Source organism: Siphateles boraxobius, unplaced genomic scaffold, assembly GCF_051911475.1.
Source record: "Siphateles boraxobius isolate OS27281-9 unplaced genomic scaffold, OSU_SipBor_1 12, whole genome shotgun sequence".
Lineage (NCBI taxonomy): Eukaryota > Metazoa > Chordata > Actinopteri > Cypriniformes > Leuciscidae > Siphateles > Siphateles boraxobius.
In genome coordinates, this window is record NW_027508722.1 from 32,880,001 (window position 1) to 32,896,892 (window position 16,892).

The following is a 16,892-nucleotide window of genomic DNA, read 5'->3' on the forward strand; positions in this document are numbered from 1 at the left end:
TTAATCTGCACGTTTATAATATTACCGGCCCTTAATCTGCACGTTTATAATATTACCGACCCTTAATCTGCACTTTTATAATATTACCGGCTCTTAATCTCCACGTTTATAATATTATCGGCTCTTAATCTGCACGTTTATAATATTACCGGCTCTTAATCTCCACGTTTATAATATTACCGGCTCTTAATCTGCACGTTTATAATATTACCGGCCCTTAATCTGCACGTTTATAATATTACCGGCTCTTAATCTGCACGTTTATAATATTACCGACCCTTAATCTGCACGTTAATATTACCGGCCCTTAATCTGCACGTTTATAATATTACCGGCCCTTAATCTGCACGTTTATAATATGACCGGCTGTTAATCTGCATGTTTATAATATTACCGGCTGTTAATCTACATGTTTATAATATTACCGGTTGTTAATCTGCATGTTTATAATATTACCGGCTGTTAATCTACATGTTTATAATATTACCGGTTGTTAATCTGCATGTTTATAATATTACCGGCTGTTAATCTGCATGTTTACACCCACGGCGCTCAATGTAACTCCACAACAACTACATAAATGTCTCCACTAACATTCAGAAACTCTTCCTGAGTCTCTCCGTAAGGCTGCACTCGCTACTGGTTATTCTGGGATTCTGGATGAGTGAGATTGGTGTTTTGTTATTGCTGTAGTTTCTGAAGCTTGTGTAAAGACTCCGCCCTCTTCTGAACATAGGCGGGGCTGTAGCTCATTTGCATTTAAAGGGACACGCACAAAAACTGGGAATTTTTGCTCACACCCAAAAAGCGGCAAATTTGACAAGCTTTAATAAATGATCTGGTGGGATTTTGAGCTGAAATTTCAAAGACACATTTTGGGGACGCCATAGTTTTATATTACATCTTGTGAAAAGGGGCATAATGTCACCTTTAACATCAAGTATTGCCTTTGGTATTTGAATATAATTCAAATTTGGCTAATATTTAAGAAAGAAATTGGAGTTGATGTTTTTAGCCATGTTGCCAGCCCTAATGTTGATGTGTTGCTCTTCCAGCTTCTGCATCAGGACACGAGGAGGAAATATCTTTACCAGCTTCAGGAGTTCCTGGTGACCGACAACAGCCGCAACTGGAGGTTTCGCTCCGAGCTGGCCGAGTACGAGTCCTTCTGTGTGTGTGTGTGTGTGTGTGTGTGCGCGCGTGTGTGAGAGAGACAGGGGTTTCGCTCCGAGCTGGCCGAGTACGAGTATGTGTGTGTGTGTGTGTGAGAGAGAGAGGGGTTTCGATCCGAGCTGGCCGAGTACGAGTCCTTCTGTGTGTGTGTGTGAGAGAGACAGGCGTTTCGCTCCGAGCTGGCCGAGTACGAGAGTGTGTGTGTGTGTGTGAGAGAGACAGGGGTTTGCGTACGTGCGAAGGGTTTAAATCGAACTGGCAGAGTACGAGTCCTTCCGTGTGCGTGTCTGTGTGTGAGAGAGAGACAGGGGTTTCGCTCCGAGCTGGCCGAGTACGACTCCTCCTTCAGTGGGGTGTGATGATGTGGCTGAGGATGTCATGACTGTGTGTGTGTGTGTGTGTGTGTGTGTGTGTGTGTGTGTGTGTGACAGGCAGCTGGTGTTGTTGCTGGAGCTGTACAGCGCGCAGGACGTTCATGATTATCTGAGACCGCTGGCCTTCTGTCTCTGCACTGACCGAGTCTCTTCCGTTCGCTGGACGTCCTACAGACTGGTACTGTTCTCTCTCTCACTCTCACTCACTCTCTCTCTCTCACTCTCTGTCTCTCTCTCTCTCCATCAGTGCAGGTTGAACACAGTCTGAGCTCTCACTCTCACTCTCTCTCTCTCTCACTCTCTCCCTCTCTCACTCTCTCTCTCTCTCCATCAGTGCAGGTTGAACACAGTCTGAGCTCACTCACTCACTCACTCTCTCTCTCACTCTCTCTCACTCTCTCTCACTCACTCTCACTCACTCACTCACTCTCTCTCACTCTCTCTCACTCTCTCCCTCTCTCACTCTCTCTCTCTCCATCAGTGCAGTGTGAACACAGTCTGAGCTCTCCCTCTCTCACACTCACTCTCTCTCTCTCTCTCTCTCTCTCACTCTCTCTCTCTCCATCAGTGCAGTGTGAACACAGTCTGAGCTCTCCCTCTCTCACTCACACTCACTCTCTCTCTCTCACTCTCTCTCTCTCCATCAGTGCAGTGTGAACACAGTCTGAGCTCTCCCTCTCTCACACTCACTCTCTCTCTCTCTCTCTCACTCACACTCACTCTCTCTCACTCTCTCTCACTCTCTCTCTCTTTCTCACTCTCTCACTCACTCTCTCCCTCTCTCACTCTCTCTCTCTCACTCACACTCACTCTCTCTCACTCTCTCTCACTCTCTCTCTCTTTCTCACTCTCTCACAGTCTCTCTCACAGTCACTCTCACTCTCTCTCTCTCACTCTCTCTCTCTCTCACTCTCTTTCTCACTCTCTCTCTCTCCATCAGTGCAGTGTGAACAGTCTGAGCTCTCTCACTCACACTCACTCTCTCTCACTCACTCTCTCACTCTCTCTCACAGTCACTCTCACTCTCTCACTCTCTCTCTCACTCTCTCTCTCTCCATCAGTGCAGTGTGAACACAGTCTGAGCTCTCTCACTCTCTCTCTCTCACTCTCTCTCTCTTTTTTTTTTCTTAGTTTCTTTGTTTTTTTTCTTTCTGACTTGCCTGGTTATTTTGGGTGAGATTGTAGTGACGTTTGAATCGGGAGTCGTTCTCCTGAATGAATCAGTCTGATTCTAGGGAGTCGTTCTCCTGAATGAATCAGTCTGATTCCAGCGAGTCGTTCTCCTGAATGAATGAATCACTCTGATTCCAGCGAGTCATTCTCCTGAATGAATGAATCTCTGATTCCAGCGAGTCGTTCTCCTGAATGAATGAATCCCTCTGTTTGCAGTGAGTCGTTCTCCTGAAGGAGTCGTTCTCCTGAATCCCGAATCCCTCTGTTTGCAGGTGAGTGAGATCATCAGGAAGCTGTCGTCGTGCTCGTCTCTGCTGGTGGGTTTTCTGGGAGAACTGGTGGAGAAGTTCTGTCACTCTCGGAAGTGGTCTGGTCGGCAGGCGTTTGCCTTCGTTTGTCAGGTGAGACGCACTCCTCCTCCTCCTCCTCCTCCTCAGTGTGTGTGTGTGTGTCCTGACGCGTGTCTCTGTGTGTGTCAGCTGTCTGTAGAGGAGGAGTGTGTGTCGCTGGATCAGTTCTCGGAGCATCTTCTCCCTCCGCTGCTGCTGCTGGCGTCTGATCCCGTTCCCAACGTGCGAGTCCTGCTGGCCAAAACCCTGCGGCAAACCCTGCTGGAGCGAGGTGTGTGTGTGTGTGTGTGTGTGAGGCTTTATTCCTCTCTCCCTGCTGAGGATTCTTACTTTTCATTTTATTTTTATTTTAGTATTTCTTTTTGTTTTAATGTATTTTAACTTTTTTTTTTTTTTTCTGTTTTTGTTTATTTTTCCTTATTTATTTTTATTTATTATTTTCTTTGTTTTGTTTATTTTTCCTTTATTTTTATTTTATTTAATTCTGTTTTATATATTTTTCTTTGCTCTTTTTTTAATGTATTTTAGTTCTATTGTTCTTTATTTTTATCTAACTTTTTTCTTCCTTTTTTTCTCTCTCATTTAATTTTCGTTTCTTTTTTAGTTTTTCATCGTTTTGTTCCTTTAGTTTTTCTCCTGTCTTTTTTTCCATTTTATTTATTTTTCCTTGTTTAATTTTCTTGTTCTTTTATGCATATTTTCCTTGTTATATTTTCTTTTGTTCTTTCATGCACATGTATTCCCCGTTCCCTCTAACCCTGTCCTGTGACAGCACTCGCTGACTAGTGTGTGTGTGTGTGTGTGTGTGTGTGTGTCCTGCAGAGTTCTTCCTGTCGTCGGCGGGCTGCCAGCAGGAGGCGCTGGAACACACACTCGTCTCCCTGCAGACGGACATCGACAAGGACGTCAAATACTTCGCCAGCGTCCATCCGGGAAACACGCGTGTGAACGAGGACGCCATGAGCACCACGTCCTCCACATACTGAACAGCTTTCCCAGAATGCACCTCACTACAGCAACTTTTGTGGGGTTTTTGTGCGTTCTCTTTTATTTTTGCCACAGAAGCCTTAAACGTGTCTTCCTTAAACCAGAGAATACTTGAACAGCTGGAGAAATCAAACGACTAACCCAATGACATGTGACCGGATGAACCGGCTCTAATATATGCTACGCACGCACACACACATCAGTGATCTCAAGGGCTCTTTTACTCTTCAGCGCAGCACATTGTTGCTCTGATGGACTCTGCTTAGACTAGTGTTTTTTAACGCATATCACGAGTGGTCCATGTGAACATTCAATCTGAAACTCACTTGAAGCCTTGAGTGTTTTAATGCAAAACTCTTCTGTATATATTCCTGTTTTTGATCATGAATAGCGCTGATGATATTCTCTTAACCTGTCCAGAATAAAATTTCAGATGAAATCACTTCCTGTTGTTCTTGGAGTCGTTCAGATGAAGACGATCACGACGACTCGCCTCAACATTCGACTTAAGTAAAATTTTATTTAAGCTGCATAAATTAACAATGTATTATGAAAAATATGAATTTACAATGAACGGTAGTCAATTTGTTATTTTAAAAATCAACATTAATTTTAATACAATTTAATTTTAAACATTAAACAAGATCTAACTCTTTGAGATGGAAAAACTGATTTTAATATTTCAATTCTACATTTTAACACTTTACAATATGGTTTCATTTGTATAAGTTAGTGCATTAACAATAAATATAAAGCATTTATTAACCTTAATAAAAACCTTGTAATATAATCTATAAATCTGATATGATCTGAACAATGACCTGTTGGGATTATCATAATTGTATGAATATAATTAACTAATGAAACCTTAATGTAAAGTTTTACCCTTTTTGTTGACAACTTTAAAATGAAAATGCAAAGAAAAGTTACATTCTGATTAAAGATTATGAAGCTTTTTTTCTGCTCTCTGAATGGTTCCCAATAAAGATCAGGGAAGTAAATAGAAAATGTTTCATATTGACAGATACTATGATTAATAATTGTGCGCTGCATAGAGGAACAGTATTTCTGTTCGAGAAACTCAAGTGAACTTTGAGTTTGTAAGTTGGACGGATGAGTGGAGGCTCATGGGACTGAATGAGCTCTTTGTGTTTGTGTTCAGCAAACGAGCGTCTGTCTTTGTGTTTGACTGAAAGTAGGACACTTGATTAGGACACTTGACTAGGACACTTGACTAGGACACTTGACTAGGACACTTGACTAGGACACTTGACTAGGACATTTGACTAGGACACTTGACTAGGACACTTGATTAGGACACTTGACTAGGACACTTGACTAGGACACTTGACTAGGACACTTGACTAGGACACTTGACTAGGACACTTGATTAGGACACTTGACTAGGACACTTGACTAGGACACTTGACTAGGACACTTGACTAGGACACTTGACTAGGACACTTGACTAGGACACTTGACTAGGACACTTGACTAGGACACTTGACTAGGACACTTGACTAGGACACTTGACTAGGACACTTGATTAGGACACTTGACTAGGACACTTGACTAGGACACTTGATTAGGACACTTGACTAGGACACTTGATTAGGACACTTGACTAGGACACTTGACTAGGACACTTGACTAGGACACTTGACTAGGACACCTGTGAACCTGCAAGACTGAGATTAACAGTGGAAACAGGTGAACACGAGCAGAAACAAGGAGAAAGAAATTTAAAATACATAAAGAAAATAATTTAATAAAATGATTTAAAAAATATAAATTCAAAATATAAATAAAATAAGAGAAAAAAAAGAAATTTATTAAAATGATTTAAAAGCAATAAAATGACAAAAAAGGGAAAAACACAAAAGGAAAATAAATATACAGGGGAAAAACGACAGGAATAAAGAACTAGAGATGATGTTTTATTGAAACTACAGTGATTTCTATGGCTGGCGTTCGTCGCCTCGACATCAAACACACACACACACACAGTTTCTCTTTCTCTCTCTGCACAGTGTTTAATGATCATTTACAGGTGGATTTTGTTCTTGAAGACAAACTAATGATTTCAACTTAATTCAGTCTTAATAAAGACCTTGTGTTTATAATATATGCTGAATATGAATAAAAATCTGACAAGCGCAGTATCGATCTATTCAAGCATCTATTCTCTATCAAAATCATTTCGCTCATCTGAATGAATGTGGCTACACATGATGACAAGAATAAAAATAATATATATACAAACTCTTTTACGTGAAGCCTAAAACGCAGGACACAATCAAATGTCAGTAACGATCAGACGTCAGTAGCGGACAGGAAGTCTAACGGACAGGAAGTTGGGAATCAGACGTCAGTAGCGGACAGGAAGTCTAACGGACAGGAAGTTGAGAATCAGACGTCAGTAACGGACAGGAAGTTGGGAATCAGACGTCAGTAACGGACAGGAAGTTGGGAATCAGACGTCAGTAACGGACAGGAAGTTGGGAATCAGACGTCAGTAGCGGACAGGAAGTCTAACGGACAGGAAGTTGAGAATCAGACGTCAGTAACGGACTGGAAATTGAGAATCAGACGTCAGTAACGGACAGGAAGCTGGGAATCAGACGTCAGTAGCGGACAGGAAGTCTAACGGACAGGAAGTTGAGAATCAGACGTCAGTAACGGACAGGAAGTTGGGAATCAGACGTCAGTAACGGACAGGAAGTTGGGAATCAGACGTCAGTAACGGACAGGAAGTTGAAAATCAGACGTCAGTAATGGACAGGAAGTTGGGAATCAGACGTCAGTAGCGGACAGGAAGTTGGGAATCAGACGTCAGTAGCGGACAGGAAGTTGAGAATCAGACGTCAGTAGCGGACAGGAAGTTGGGAATCAGATGTCAGTAGCGGACAGGAAGTTGAGAATCAGACGTCAGTAGCGGACAGGAAGTTGAGAATCAGACGTCAGTAGCGGACAGGAAGTCAGTAAAGGCAGTTGATGCACTTGGCTGCTTTGCTGCCGTAGTCGACACACTCGGGGCCGATACACTCGCAGCAGGCGTTGTGGAACCAGCGGTACTTGGACCCGCCCATGGACTCGCAGTATTGCTTACACTGGCGGATGGACACACAGTCGTCGAAGTAAACCACCGTACACATCTTATCTGGAGAGACAGAGAGACAGAGAGAGAGAGATCAGGAAATCATCTGCCACAGAACATCAAGAATCATGCTCTGCTAAATCACAATTATGATATGCAAGTAAAACCTATGACAATTTTTTTTAATTATGACACGCCAAGTACAAATTATAACAAAAAAATTGAATCATGAAACACAGTAAAAATCATGACAAAAAAATTACTTATATGCAAAATAAAAACTGACAAAAAAATAAAATTGACATGCAGTCGAAAAATGGACAAGTCATAAATATGACCTAAAAAAGTCAAAATTATAACAAAAAAAGTTGAAATCATGAAATTAAAAAAATCTAAATTATGACATGAAAAGTCGAAATTGACATACTGTCATAATTACGACCTAAAGAAAAATCAAAATAACAAAAAAGTTGAAATCATGACATCAAAAAAATCTAAATTATGACAAAAATATAGAAATTATGACATGCAAAGCCAAAATTATGACAAAAAAAGTTTAAATTATGACAAAAAATGAAATTGATTTCTGAAGGATCATGTGACACTGAAGACTGGAGTAATGATGCTGAAAATTCAGCTTTGATCACAGGAATAAATTACACTTTACTATATATTCACATAGAAAACAGATGTTTTAAAATTCTAATAATATTTCACTATTTTTACTGTATTTTTGACATAGCCCTGGTGAGCAGAAGAGACTTAAAAAAAACATTACTAAATCTAATTTATTCCAATCTCAAGTGTGTGTCAGATATATAACCTCCAGCGTGACATAAATGAGCGTTGGCGTAGCTGGCGAGTGATCTGGTGTGTTTCCGTCCGAACACCTGCTCGCCGCTGGACGTCTCATTACCGGCTCGGCTCGGGGTCACGGGGTCACCTCAGGAATCCACATCCCAGTGGATGAAGCTCAAGCTAACGACGTTCCTGCTCAGTGAAGCGCTACGGCTTCCGGGTGGAACGACATGTTTCCTGGTAACGGTGTGTAATGAGGTTTGAGATACTGTGTGTTTTCTCTTGTTTGGTGGGTGAGTCAAAAATATCAGCCCAATCAGCAGCAACATGTATATAAACACGCGGTGTTAAAGAGACTCATTTACAAGTAAAGTCGTTTACACACGTGTCCTGCAGCTCCGTATACGCAACCGTTGAAGATATTAGAAGAGATGTTTGTTGTAAGAGTTTTATAGTAAAAATATGGCATATCAACATGATAATGTAGTTGGTTATATATTTTTAGCTTCATTGCAAGGCAATTCGCAATTCCGACTTGATATCTCGCAATTCTGACTTTATATCTAGCAATTCTGACTTTATATCTAGCAATTCTGACTTTATATCTCACAATTCTGACTTTATATCTAGCAATTCTGACTTTATATCTCACAATTCTGACTTTATATCTCACAATTCTGACTTTATATCTCGCAATTCTGACTTTATATCTCGCAATTCTGACTTTATATCTCGCAATTCTGACTTTATATCTCGCAATTCTGACTTTATATCTCGTAATTCTGACTTTATATCTCACAATTCTGACTTTATATCTCGCAATTCTGACTTTATATCTCGCAATTCTGACTTTATATCTCGCAATTCTGACCTTATATCTCGCAATTCTGACTTTATATCTCGCAATTCTGACTTTATATCACGCAATTCTGACTTTATATCACGCAATTCTGACTTTATATCTCACAATTCTGACTTTATATCTCACAATTCTGACTTTATATCTAGCAATTCTGACTTTATATCTCACAATTCTGACTTTATATCTCACAATTCTGACTTTATATCTCGCAAATCTCGCAATTCTGACTTTATATCTCGCAATTCTGACTGTATATCTCGCAATTCTGACTTTATATCTCGCAATTCTGACTTTATATCTCGCAATTCTGACTTTATATGTCCTAATTCTGACTTTATATCTCACAATTCTGACTTTATATCTCGCAATTCTGACTTTATATCTCGCAATTCTGACTTTATATCTCGCAATTCTGACCTTATATCTCGCAATTCTGACTTTATATCTCGCAATTCTGACTTTATATCACGCAATTCTGACTTTATATCACTCAATTCTGACTTTATATCTCACAATTCTGACTTTATATCTCACAATTCTGACTTTATATCTCGCAATTCTGACTGTATATCTCGCAATTCTGACTTTATATCTCGCAATTCTGACTTTATATCTCGCAATTCTGACTTTATATGTCCTAATTCTGACTTTATATCTCACAATTCTGACTTTATATCTCGCAATTCTGACTTTATATCTCGCAATTCTGACTTTATATCTCGCAATTCTGACCTTATATCTCGCAATTCTGACTTTATATCTCGCAATTCTGACTTTATATCACGCAATTCTGACTTTATATCACTCAATTCTGACTTTATATCTCACAATTCTGACTTTATATCTCACAAATCTCGCAATTCTGACTTTATATCTCGCAATTCTGACTTTATATCTCGCAATTCTGACTTTATATCTCGCAATTCTGACTTTATATCTCGCAATTCTGACTTTATATCTCGCAATTCTGACTTTATATCTCGCAATTCTGACTTTATATCTCACAATTCTGACTTTATATCTCACAATTCTGACTTTATATCTCGCAATTCTGACTTTATATCTCGCAATTCTGACTTTATATCTCGCAATTCTGACTTTATATCTCGCAATTCTGACTTTATATCTCGCAATTCTGACTTTATATCTCGCAATTCTGACTTTATATCTCGCAATTCTGACTTTATATCTCACAAAACTCGCAATTCTGACTTTATATCTCGCAATTCTGACTTTATATCTCGTAATTCTGACTTTGTATCTCGCCATTCTGACTTTATATCTCGCAATTCTGACTTTATATCTCGCAATTCTGACTTTATATCTCGCAATTCACACTTTATATCTCGCAATTCTGACTTTATATCTCGTAATTCTGACTTTGTATCTCGCCATTCTGACTTTATATCTCGCAATTCTGACTTTATATCTCGCAATTCTGACTTTATATCTCGCAATTCACACTTTATATCTCGCAATTCTGACTTTATATCTCGTAATTCTGACTTTATATATCACAATTCTGACTTTATATCTCACAATTCTGACTTTATATCTCGCAATTCTGACTTTATATCCCGCAATTCTGACTTTATATCTCGCAATTCTGACTTTATATCTCGCAATTCTGACTTTATATCCCGCAATTCTGACTTTATATCTCGCAATTCTGACTTTATATCTCGCAATTCTGACTTTATATCTCGTAATTCTGACTTTATATCTCGCAATTCTGACTTTATATCTCGCAATTCTGACTTTATATCTCGCAATTCTGACTTTATATCTCGCAATTCTGACTTTATATCTCGCAATTCTGACTTTATATCTCGCAATTCTGACTTTATATCTCGCAATTCTGACTTTATATCTCACAATTCTGACTTTATATCTCACAATTCTGACCTTATATCTCGCAATTCTGACCTTATATCTCGCAATTCTGACTTTATATCTCGCAATTCTGACTTTATATCTTGCAATTCTGACTTTATATCTCACAATTCTGACTTTATATCTCGCAATTCTGACTTTATATCTCGTAATTCTGACTTTATATCTTGCAATTCTGACTTTATATCTCGCAATTCTGACTTTATATCTTGCAATTCTGACTTTATATCTCACAATTCTGACCTTATATCTCGCAATTCTGACTTTATATCTCGCAATTCTGACTTTATATCTCGCAATTCTGACCTTATATCTCGCAATTCTGACTTTATATCTCGCAATTCTGACTTTATATCTCGCAATTCTGACTTTATATCTCGCAATTCTGAGAAATAAAGTCCCAATTATCTTTTAAAATGTTTTATTCTGTGGTGGAAACAAGCTTCCATAGTTATCACCTCATTGCACCTCACACTTCTGTCTCATAATACAACATTATAAAGCTGTTAGTGAATAAACGTGTCGTCCTCGTCTTGTGCTGGCTTCAATTCAAAGGTCAGATGTCCAGATATCGGATATGTTTGTGATTTAAAACCACATGTGGAAGTGACTCAGATCGTATGTGAAATTTTTTTTTTTGTGTGTTTGAACTCGTGCAACAAATCCCGCTCTGTGTCAGATGTGAGTGGAGCCGTTCACACCGGGTCACGTCATGTGTTTCTGTGATCTGACAGCTACCCGGTCGTGAAGAGACCAGCTGTAAATGCCCTCCGAGACGCATTTAAATCCGCTCGCTCAAACCCCTTCAGGAGGAGATCTGAGGCGCGTTACAGACGAAACGGGACGAGTGTGAATGCATCCGGTTGTTGAAACCACACATGTACATTTTACTCCTCACAACCATGCTAAAAATAAACTGGTGAGAGCGTGTTATGGCCTATATGTCACCATGTTATAGCCAGATATGACACCGCAGATTAACACACAATCATCTTCATTAAAAGTAAAGAAATGAAATGATATTAGCAGTGTTGCGCTCTCTCTTATTGAGTCTTTGACTGTGAAATGAGCTGATGATCAATAAAACACAGCTCATGTCTGTTGCGTTCGGTGACATGGATACATTAAATCTGCATAAGGTGAAACTCGAAAAATTAGAATATCGTGCAAAACTTCATGTATTTCAGTAATTCAGATTAAAAGGTGAAACTCATTTATTTAGTATATATAACTTTATACATATGCATGATTATACTTTTCAGAGGGCCGACATTTCTGTGTTTAAAATCCTTTTTTTTATTGATTTCACGTAATATTCTAATTTTCTGAGATTTTAAATTTGGTGTTTTCATAAACTGTAAGCCATAATCATCAAAATTATAATTTTTGCACGATATTCTAATTTTTCGAGTTTCACCTGTATAGCGTGGGAACTGAAGATCGGATTTACATTCATTTTGCGAAAACACATTTATGCCACATTTACACATAGCCGGCTATTTAGAGAAACGAATATTTCTCCCCCTCTGTGTTCAATAATAACATCGTGAACATTGTTTACATCAACCCGCATAAATACGCCGTCGCGCGCCATCATAACTGCTAAACCTGTGGGCGGCAGTGTAGCGAGAAGGATCACATGATGCTCACATGACGTTAAGCATTTTCTGGCGCAAAATGTGATGTTTGAGAACCTAAAACACCGTTTCTCCCAGTCGACACGGCAACACATAACCGCCGTTATCAGGAATCTCCTTTTTTTTTTAGAAATAATAATTCTCTGTGATAAAAACAGGGTTTTCGTGTAAATGAGAGGCCAAACTGCAGGTATATATCTGCATCTTCCCTTCGTGTAAACGGGGCGTTAGTGAACAGGTGTAAAGGGAATGGTTTTGATAAATCCGATCAGTAAAAAGGCATGACCGGGTGTAAACGGTTGTGTCGCTCACCGCTGGTGTCGTAGCTGGCGTGGATGCTGTTCCCCGGCAGAGACACGTTCTGGTGCGAGTCCTCCAGCGTCTCCAGGAAGGACAGCAGGTTCTCGTGATACGACAGCTCTTCGGCCACGGGGAACGACACCACCATCATGTTGACGGGCGCTTCGCCCTCGGTGAGCGCGCGGAAGAGCGACGGGATCGGCCGGAACAGATCCTCTACCGTGCTCTTGGCCGTCGCCGGCGTGTCGCTGTGGTTCTTCGGGTTACACATGCCTGAGGGCACAAGAACACACACTTTACTGCCTCACACACACACTCAAACTAGATCAACCTGATCAAGAATGAAAAAATAGAAGAAAAAAAACACACGACAGGCTGTTATTATGGAAGATTGTTTCCGCCACGGAATAAAAAAAATTAAAGAGGTAACTGAATTATCATCTCATAATTTTTTTTCTTGCAATTCTTTATATCTCACAAAAGCAGAATTGCAAGAGCTAAAGTCAGAATTATGAGACTTTTTTCCTTGCAATTGTAAGTTCTATATTTCTTATAATTTCTTCCAATCACAATAGCGAGATAAAAAGTCAGAATTGTGAGAAAAAGTCAGAATCACAAGATATAAAGTCAGAATGGTGAGAAATAATATTGATTTCATTTAATACATTTTATTGTATTTCTTGCAATTCTGACTTTTTTTCTCAAAATTGTCAGATATAAACAAGTAATTAAGTTTTTTTAATCTTAATTTTAAGAAGTCATTTTGAGTTTAATTACCTTTTAATTTTTTATTCTGCGGAGGAAAAAAGCTTCCAAAGATTGAAACGGGATTTGAAGTTTCGAGGTTTGTTTGTAATGAAGCATGTCAGCGATCACGGATGTTTTAATGGCAAGAAACAGGTTAAAATGTTTGCTGCAGATATTATATTCTTCTGTAGTGATATATTAATAATATGATGTTCTCACCCACACAGTCGCAGCACTCTTCCCAGAGCGTTCCCAAACACATCATACACTCCTTACAACACGAGCAGTTCCCATCGGACGGCCGGCACTGACACAACTCCTGCCAACGCAACAACAGCAACACAGTTGAACAACAAAATCAACAACAACACGGTTAAACAGTTAAACATCAACAACAACACAGTTGAACAACAACATCAACAACAACACGGTTAAACAGTTAAACATCAACAACAACACCACGGTTAAACAGTTAAACATCAACAACAACACCACGGTTAAACAGTTAAACATCAACAACAACAACACAGTTAAACAGTTAAACATCAACAACAACACGGTTAAACAGTTAAACATCAACAACAACACCACGGTTAAACAGTTAAACATCAACAACAACACCACGGTTAAACAGTTAAACATCAACAACAACACCACGGTTAAACAGTTAAACATCAACAACAACACCACGGTTAAACAGTTAAACATCAACAACAACACCACGGTTAAACAGTTAAACATCAACAACAACAACACGGTTAAACAGTTAAACATTAACAACAACACCACGGTTAAACAGTTAAACATCAACAACAACACCACGGTTAAACAGTTAAACATTAACAACAACACCACGGTTAAACAGTTAAACATCAACAACAACACCACGGTTAAACAGTTAAACATCAACAACAACACCACGGTTAAACAGTTAAACATCAACAACAACACCACGGTTAAACAGTTAAACATCAACAACAACACCACGGTTAAACAGTTAAACATCAACAACAACAACACGGTTAAACAGTTAAACATTAACAACAACAACACGGTTAAACAGTTAAACATCAACAACAACACCACGGTTAAACAGTTAAACATTAACAACAACACCACGGTTAAACAGTTAAACATCAACAACAACACCACGGTTAAACAGTTAAACATCAACAACAACACCACGGTTAAACAGTTAAACATCAACAACAACACCACGGTTAAACAGTTAAACATCAACAACAACACCACGGTTAAACAGTTAAACAACAACAACAACACCACGGTTAAACAGTTAAACATCAACAACAACACCACGGTTAAACAGTTAAACATCAACAACAACACCACGGTTAAACAGTTAAACATCAACAACAACACCACGGTTAAACAGTTAAACATCAACAACAACACCACGGTTAAACAGTTAAACATCAACAACAACACGGTTAAACAGTTAAACATCAACAACAACACGGTTAAACAACAACAACACCACGGTTAAACAGTTAAACATCAACAACAACAACACGGTTAAACAACAACAACAACACGGTTAAACAGTTAAACATCAACAACAACAACAACACGGTTAAACAGTTAAACATCAACAACAACAACAACACGGTTAAACAACAACAACAACAACACGGTTAAACATCAACAACAACAACAACACGGTTAAACAGTTAAACAACAACAACAACATGGTTAAACAACAACAACAACAAACAGAATCAGAACCAGATTGTAAGATTCGGGAATCATTAAGCTGATCCAACAACACCGAACATCTCAGATCTTTTAACAAGCAAGTGAATTTAATGTCTTTCTACACAACATGAAAAACATAACACTGAACATAAAAGGTTTAATAATAATAAAAGTAACAAAGTAAAAATAAATAAAAATATGTATGGCTCCTACAAGAAAGTTCAGTTTTTCGCTGTTCAAATTACATTTACAAAGTGCAAAATACATAAATACTGAATTCACACACAAGAATGAGAAAAATAATCAGAAACATGAGCCTAAATATAATCCAAGCCTCTTTATTGCAAAGGAATTTGTCTTTGACAAATATGAGGAAAAGAATCTAGTATATAAGCCAACATTTTTAAGATATTATATTCTTTTATTACAGATAGTTTCTCCAAATAAGTGCAAAGCAAAATGACAGTATGTACAGGCAGCTTAATAAATATGACTGAATTGGCATAATGCAAATGTAAATATATATTGCACATTAAATTATAAAGATTATGAAGCTGAAAATGCATCTAAAAACTGCACATGATCATATCTAACACATGATTCACTGAACTTCAGCTTCTGAGTGTTTATTTGTGATCCATGAAAACACAACATTGAACAGAATGTGAGACTCTTACCTGAATGAGACACTTGCTGACGTCACTGGCACACAGAGCTTTATTACAGGCCAAAGCAAGAGAAAAACTTGATAGAAGAAGAAGAAACACTGATGATGATGAAGGTGAAGGCTGCATTACGAACTGAACCGAATCCACCGGACCTAAATGAGCACAGGAATGAGAGACAGAGACAGACAGACGCAATAAACAAACAGTTCAAACATCAAAGACAAGCGCGCTTCCGACTGATAGTGACGCGACAGAGCGCGGCGACATCAAACACTCGTTTGAAAGTAACAGTGCGAATGTATCGAGCACGTGTTACAGTAACGCGGGACTTCAGGCGAGTGTTTCCTCACATCTCACAACACACACACACACACACACACACACACACACACACACACACACAATAAGCGTGTATAAATCCCTCACTGATTCACTTTGTGCTCGAGTGAAACTATCTAAAGGCTCGTTGAAGAAGTTTCTCACAAACACACAAAATCACAAACTCACCGCGAGACAATGAAGCTGTTCGTGTCTTCCAGCAGGTTTGAACACACACACACACAGAGATCCGCTGCAGAGGATTTAAGACATGATCAGAACAGACCCGAACTGAACTGAACTGGACTGGACTAGAGTACTTCTGCTGAGACTCTCTCACACACACACACAAAGACACACAGGCGCCTTAAAGACACACACACCCCCTTCTGCTCGCTTATCTACTATAGAGTGTGGGGGTGTGTGTGTGTGTGAGAGAGAGAGAGAGAGAGAGAGAGAGAGAGAGAGAGAGAGTGTGTGTGTGAGTGTGTGTCAGTAAGAGAGAGAGAGAGTGTGTGTGTGTGGGTGTGTGTCAGAGAGAGAGAGAGAGAGCGTGTGTGTGTGTATATGTGTGTGTGTGGGGGGGGGTGTCAGTCAGAGAGAGAGAGAGTGTGTGTGTGTGTGTGTGTGTGTGTGTGTGTGTGTGTGTGTGTGTGTGTGTGTGTGTGTGTGTGTGTGTGTGTGTGTGTGTGTGTGTCAGTCAGAGAGAGAGAGAGAGAGTGTGTGTGTGTGTGTGTGTGTCAGTCAGAGAGAGAGAGAGAGTGTGTGTGTGTGTGTGTGTGTGTCAGTCAGAGAGAGAGAG

The 16,892-nt window shown here is 39.2% G+C and overlaps 2 protein-coding genes across 8 annotated transcripts in view; one reads left to right on the top strand and one right to left on the bottom strand.

Moving 5' to 3' along the window:
• Positions 1-4,499, top strand: part of ppp4r1 (protein phosphatase 4, regulatory subunit 1) — a 30,738-nt gene extending 26,239 nt beyond the window's left edge. For 4 of the 7 annotated variants that reach the window (XM_077218966.1, XM_077218995.1, XM_077218985.1 and 1 more), the window contains exons 16-20: positions 1,056-1,156; positions 1,605-1,725; positions 2,993-3,121; positions 3,200-3,341; positions 3,893-4,499. In XM_077218966.1, the coding sequence (XP_077075081.1) occupies positions 1,056-1,156; positions 1,605-1,725; positions 2,993-3,121; positions 3,200-3,341; positions 3,893-4,056 (657 nt within the window). In that variant the 3' untranslated portion in view covers positions 4,057-4,499. The remainder of the gene's footprint in view (positions 1-1,055; positions 1,157-1,604; positions 1,726-2,992; positions 3,122-3,199; positions 3,342-3,892) is intronic. The other 3 variants (XM_077219002.1, XM_077219016.1, XM_077219011.1) reach the window with 1 other exon arrangement.
• A 1,482-nt stretch (positions 4,500-5,981) lies between these two features.
• On the bottom strand, positions 5,982-16,636 carry twsg1b (twisted gastrulation BMP signaling modulator 1b). Its single transcript, XM_077218648.1, has 5 exons — positions 16,280-16,636; positions 15,782-15,924; positions 13,611-13,710; positions 12,657-12,917; positions 5,982-7,217 (listed from the first exon to the last, which is right to left on the bottom strand). Exons 2-5 carry the CDS (start codon positions 15,896-15,898, stop codon positions 7,036-7,038), a joined length of 660 nt encoding a protein of 219 aa, XP_077074763.1. The 5' UTR covers positions 15,899-15,924; positions 16,280-16,636; the 3' UTR covers positions 5,982-7,035.
• Positions 16,637-16,892: the final 256 nt, after the last annotated feature.

Bases quoted from the DNA above. Each gene is read 5' to 3' on its own strand.
- twsg1b (XM_077218648.1), bottom strand. From the start codon at position 15,898: ATGCAGCCTTCACCTTCATCATCATCAGTGTTTCTTCTTCTTCTATCA. The intron at 13,711-15,781 runs GTAAGAGTCTCA...TTGCGTTGGCAG, and splicing joins TCAGCAAGTGTCTCATTCAG to GAGTTGTGTCAGTGCCGGCC. The intron at 7,218-12,656 runs GTGAGCGACACA...CTGTCTCTCCAG, and splicing joins CGCCAGCTACGACACCAGCG to ATAAGATGTGTACGGTGGTT.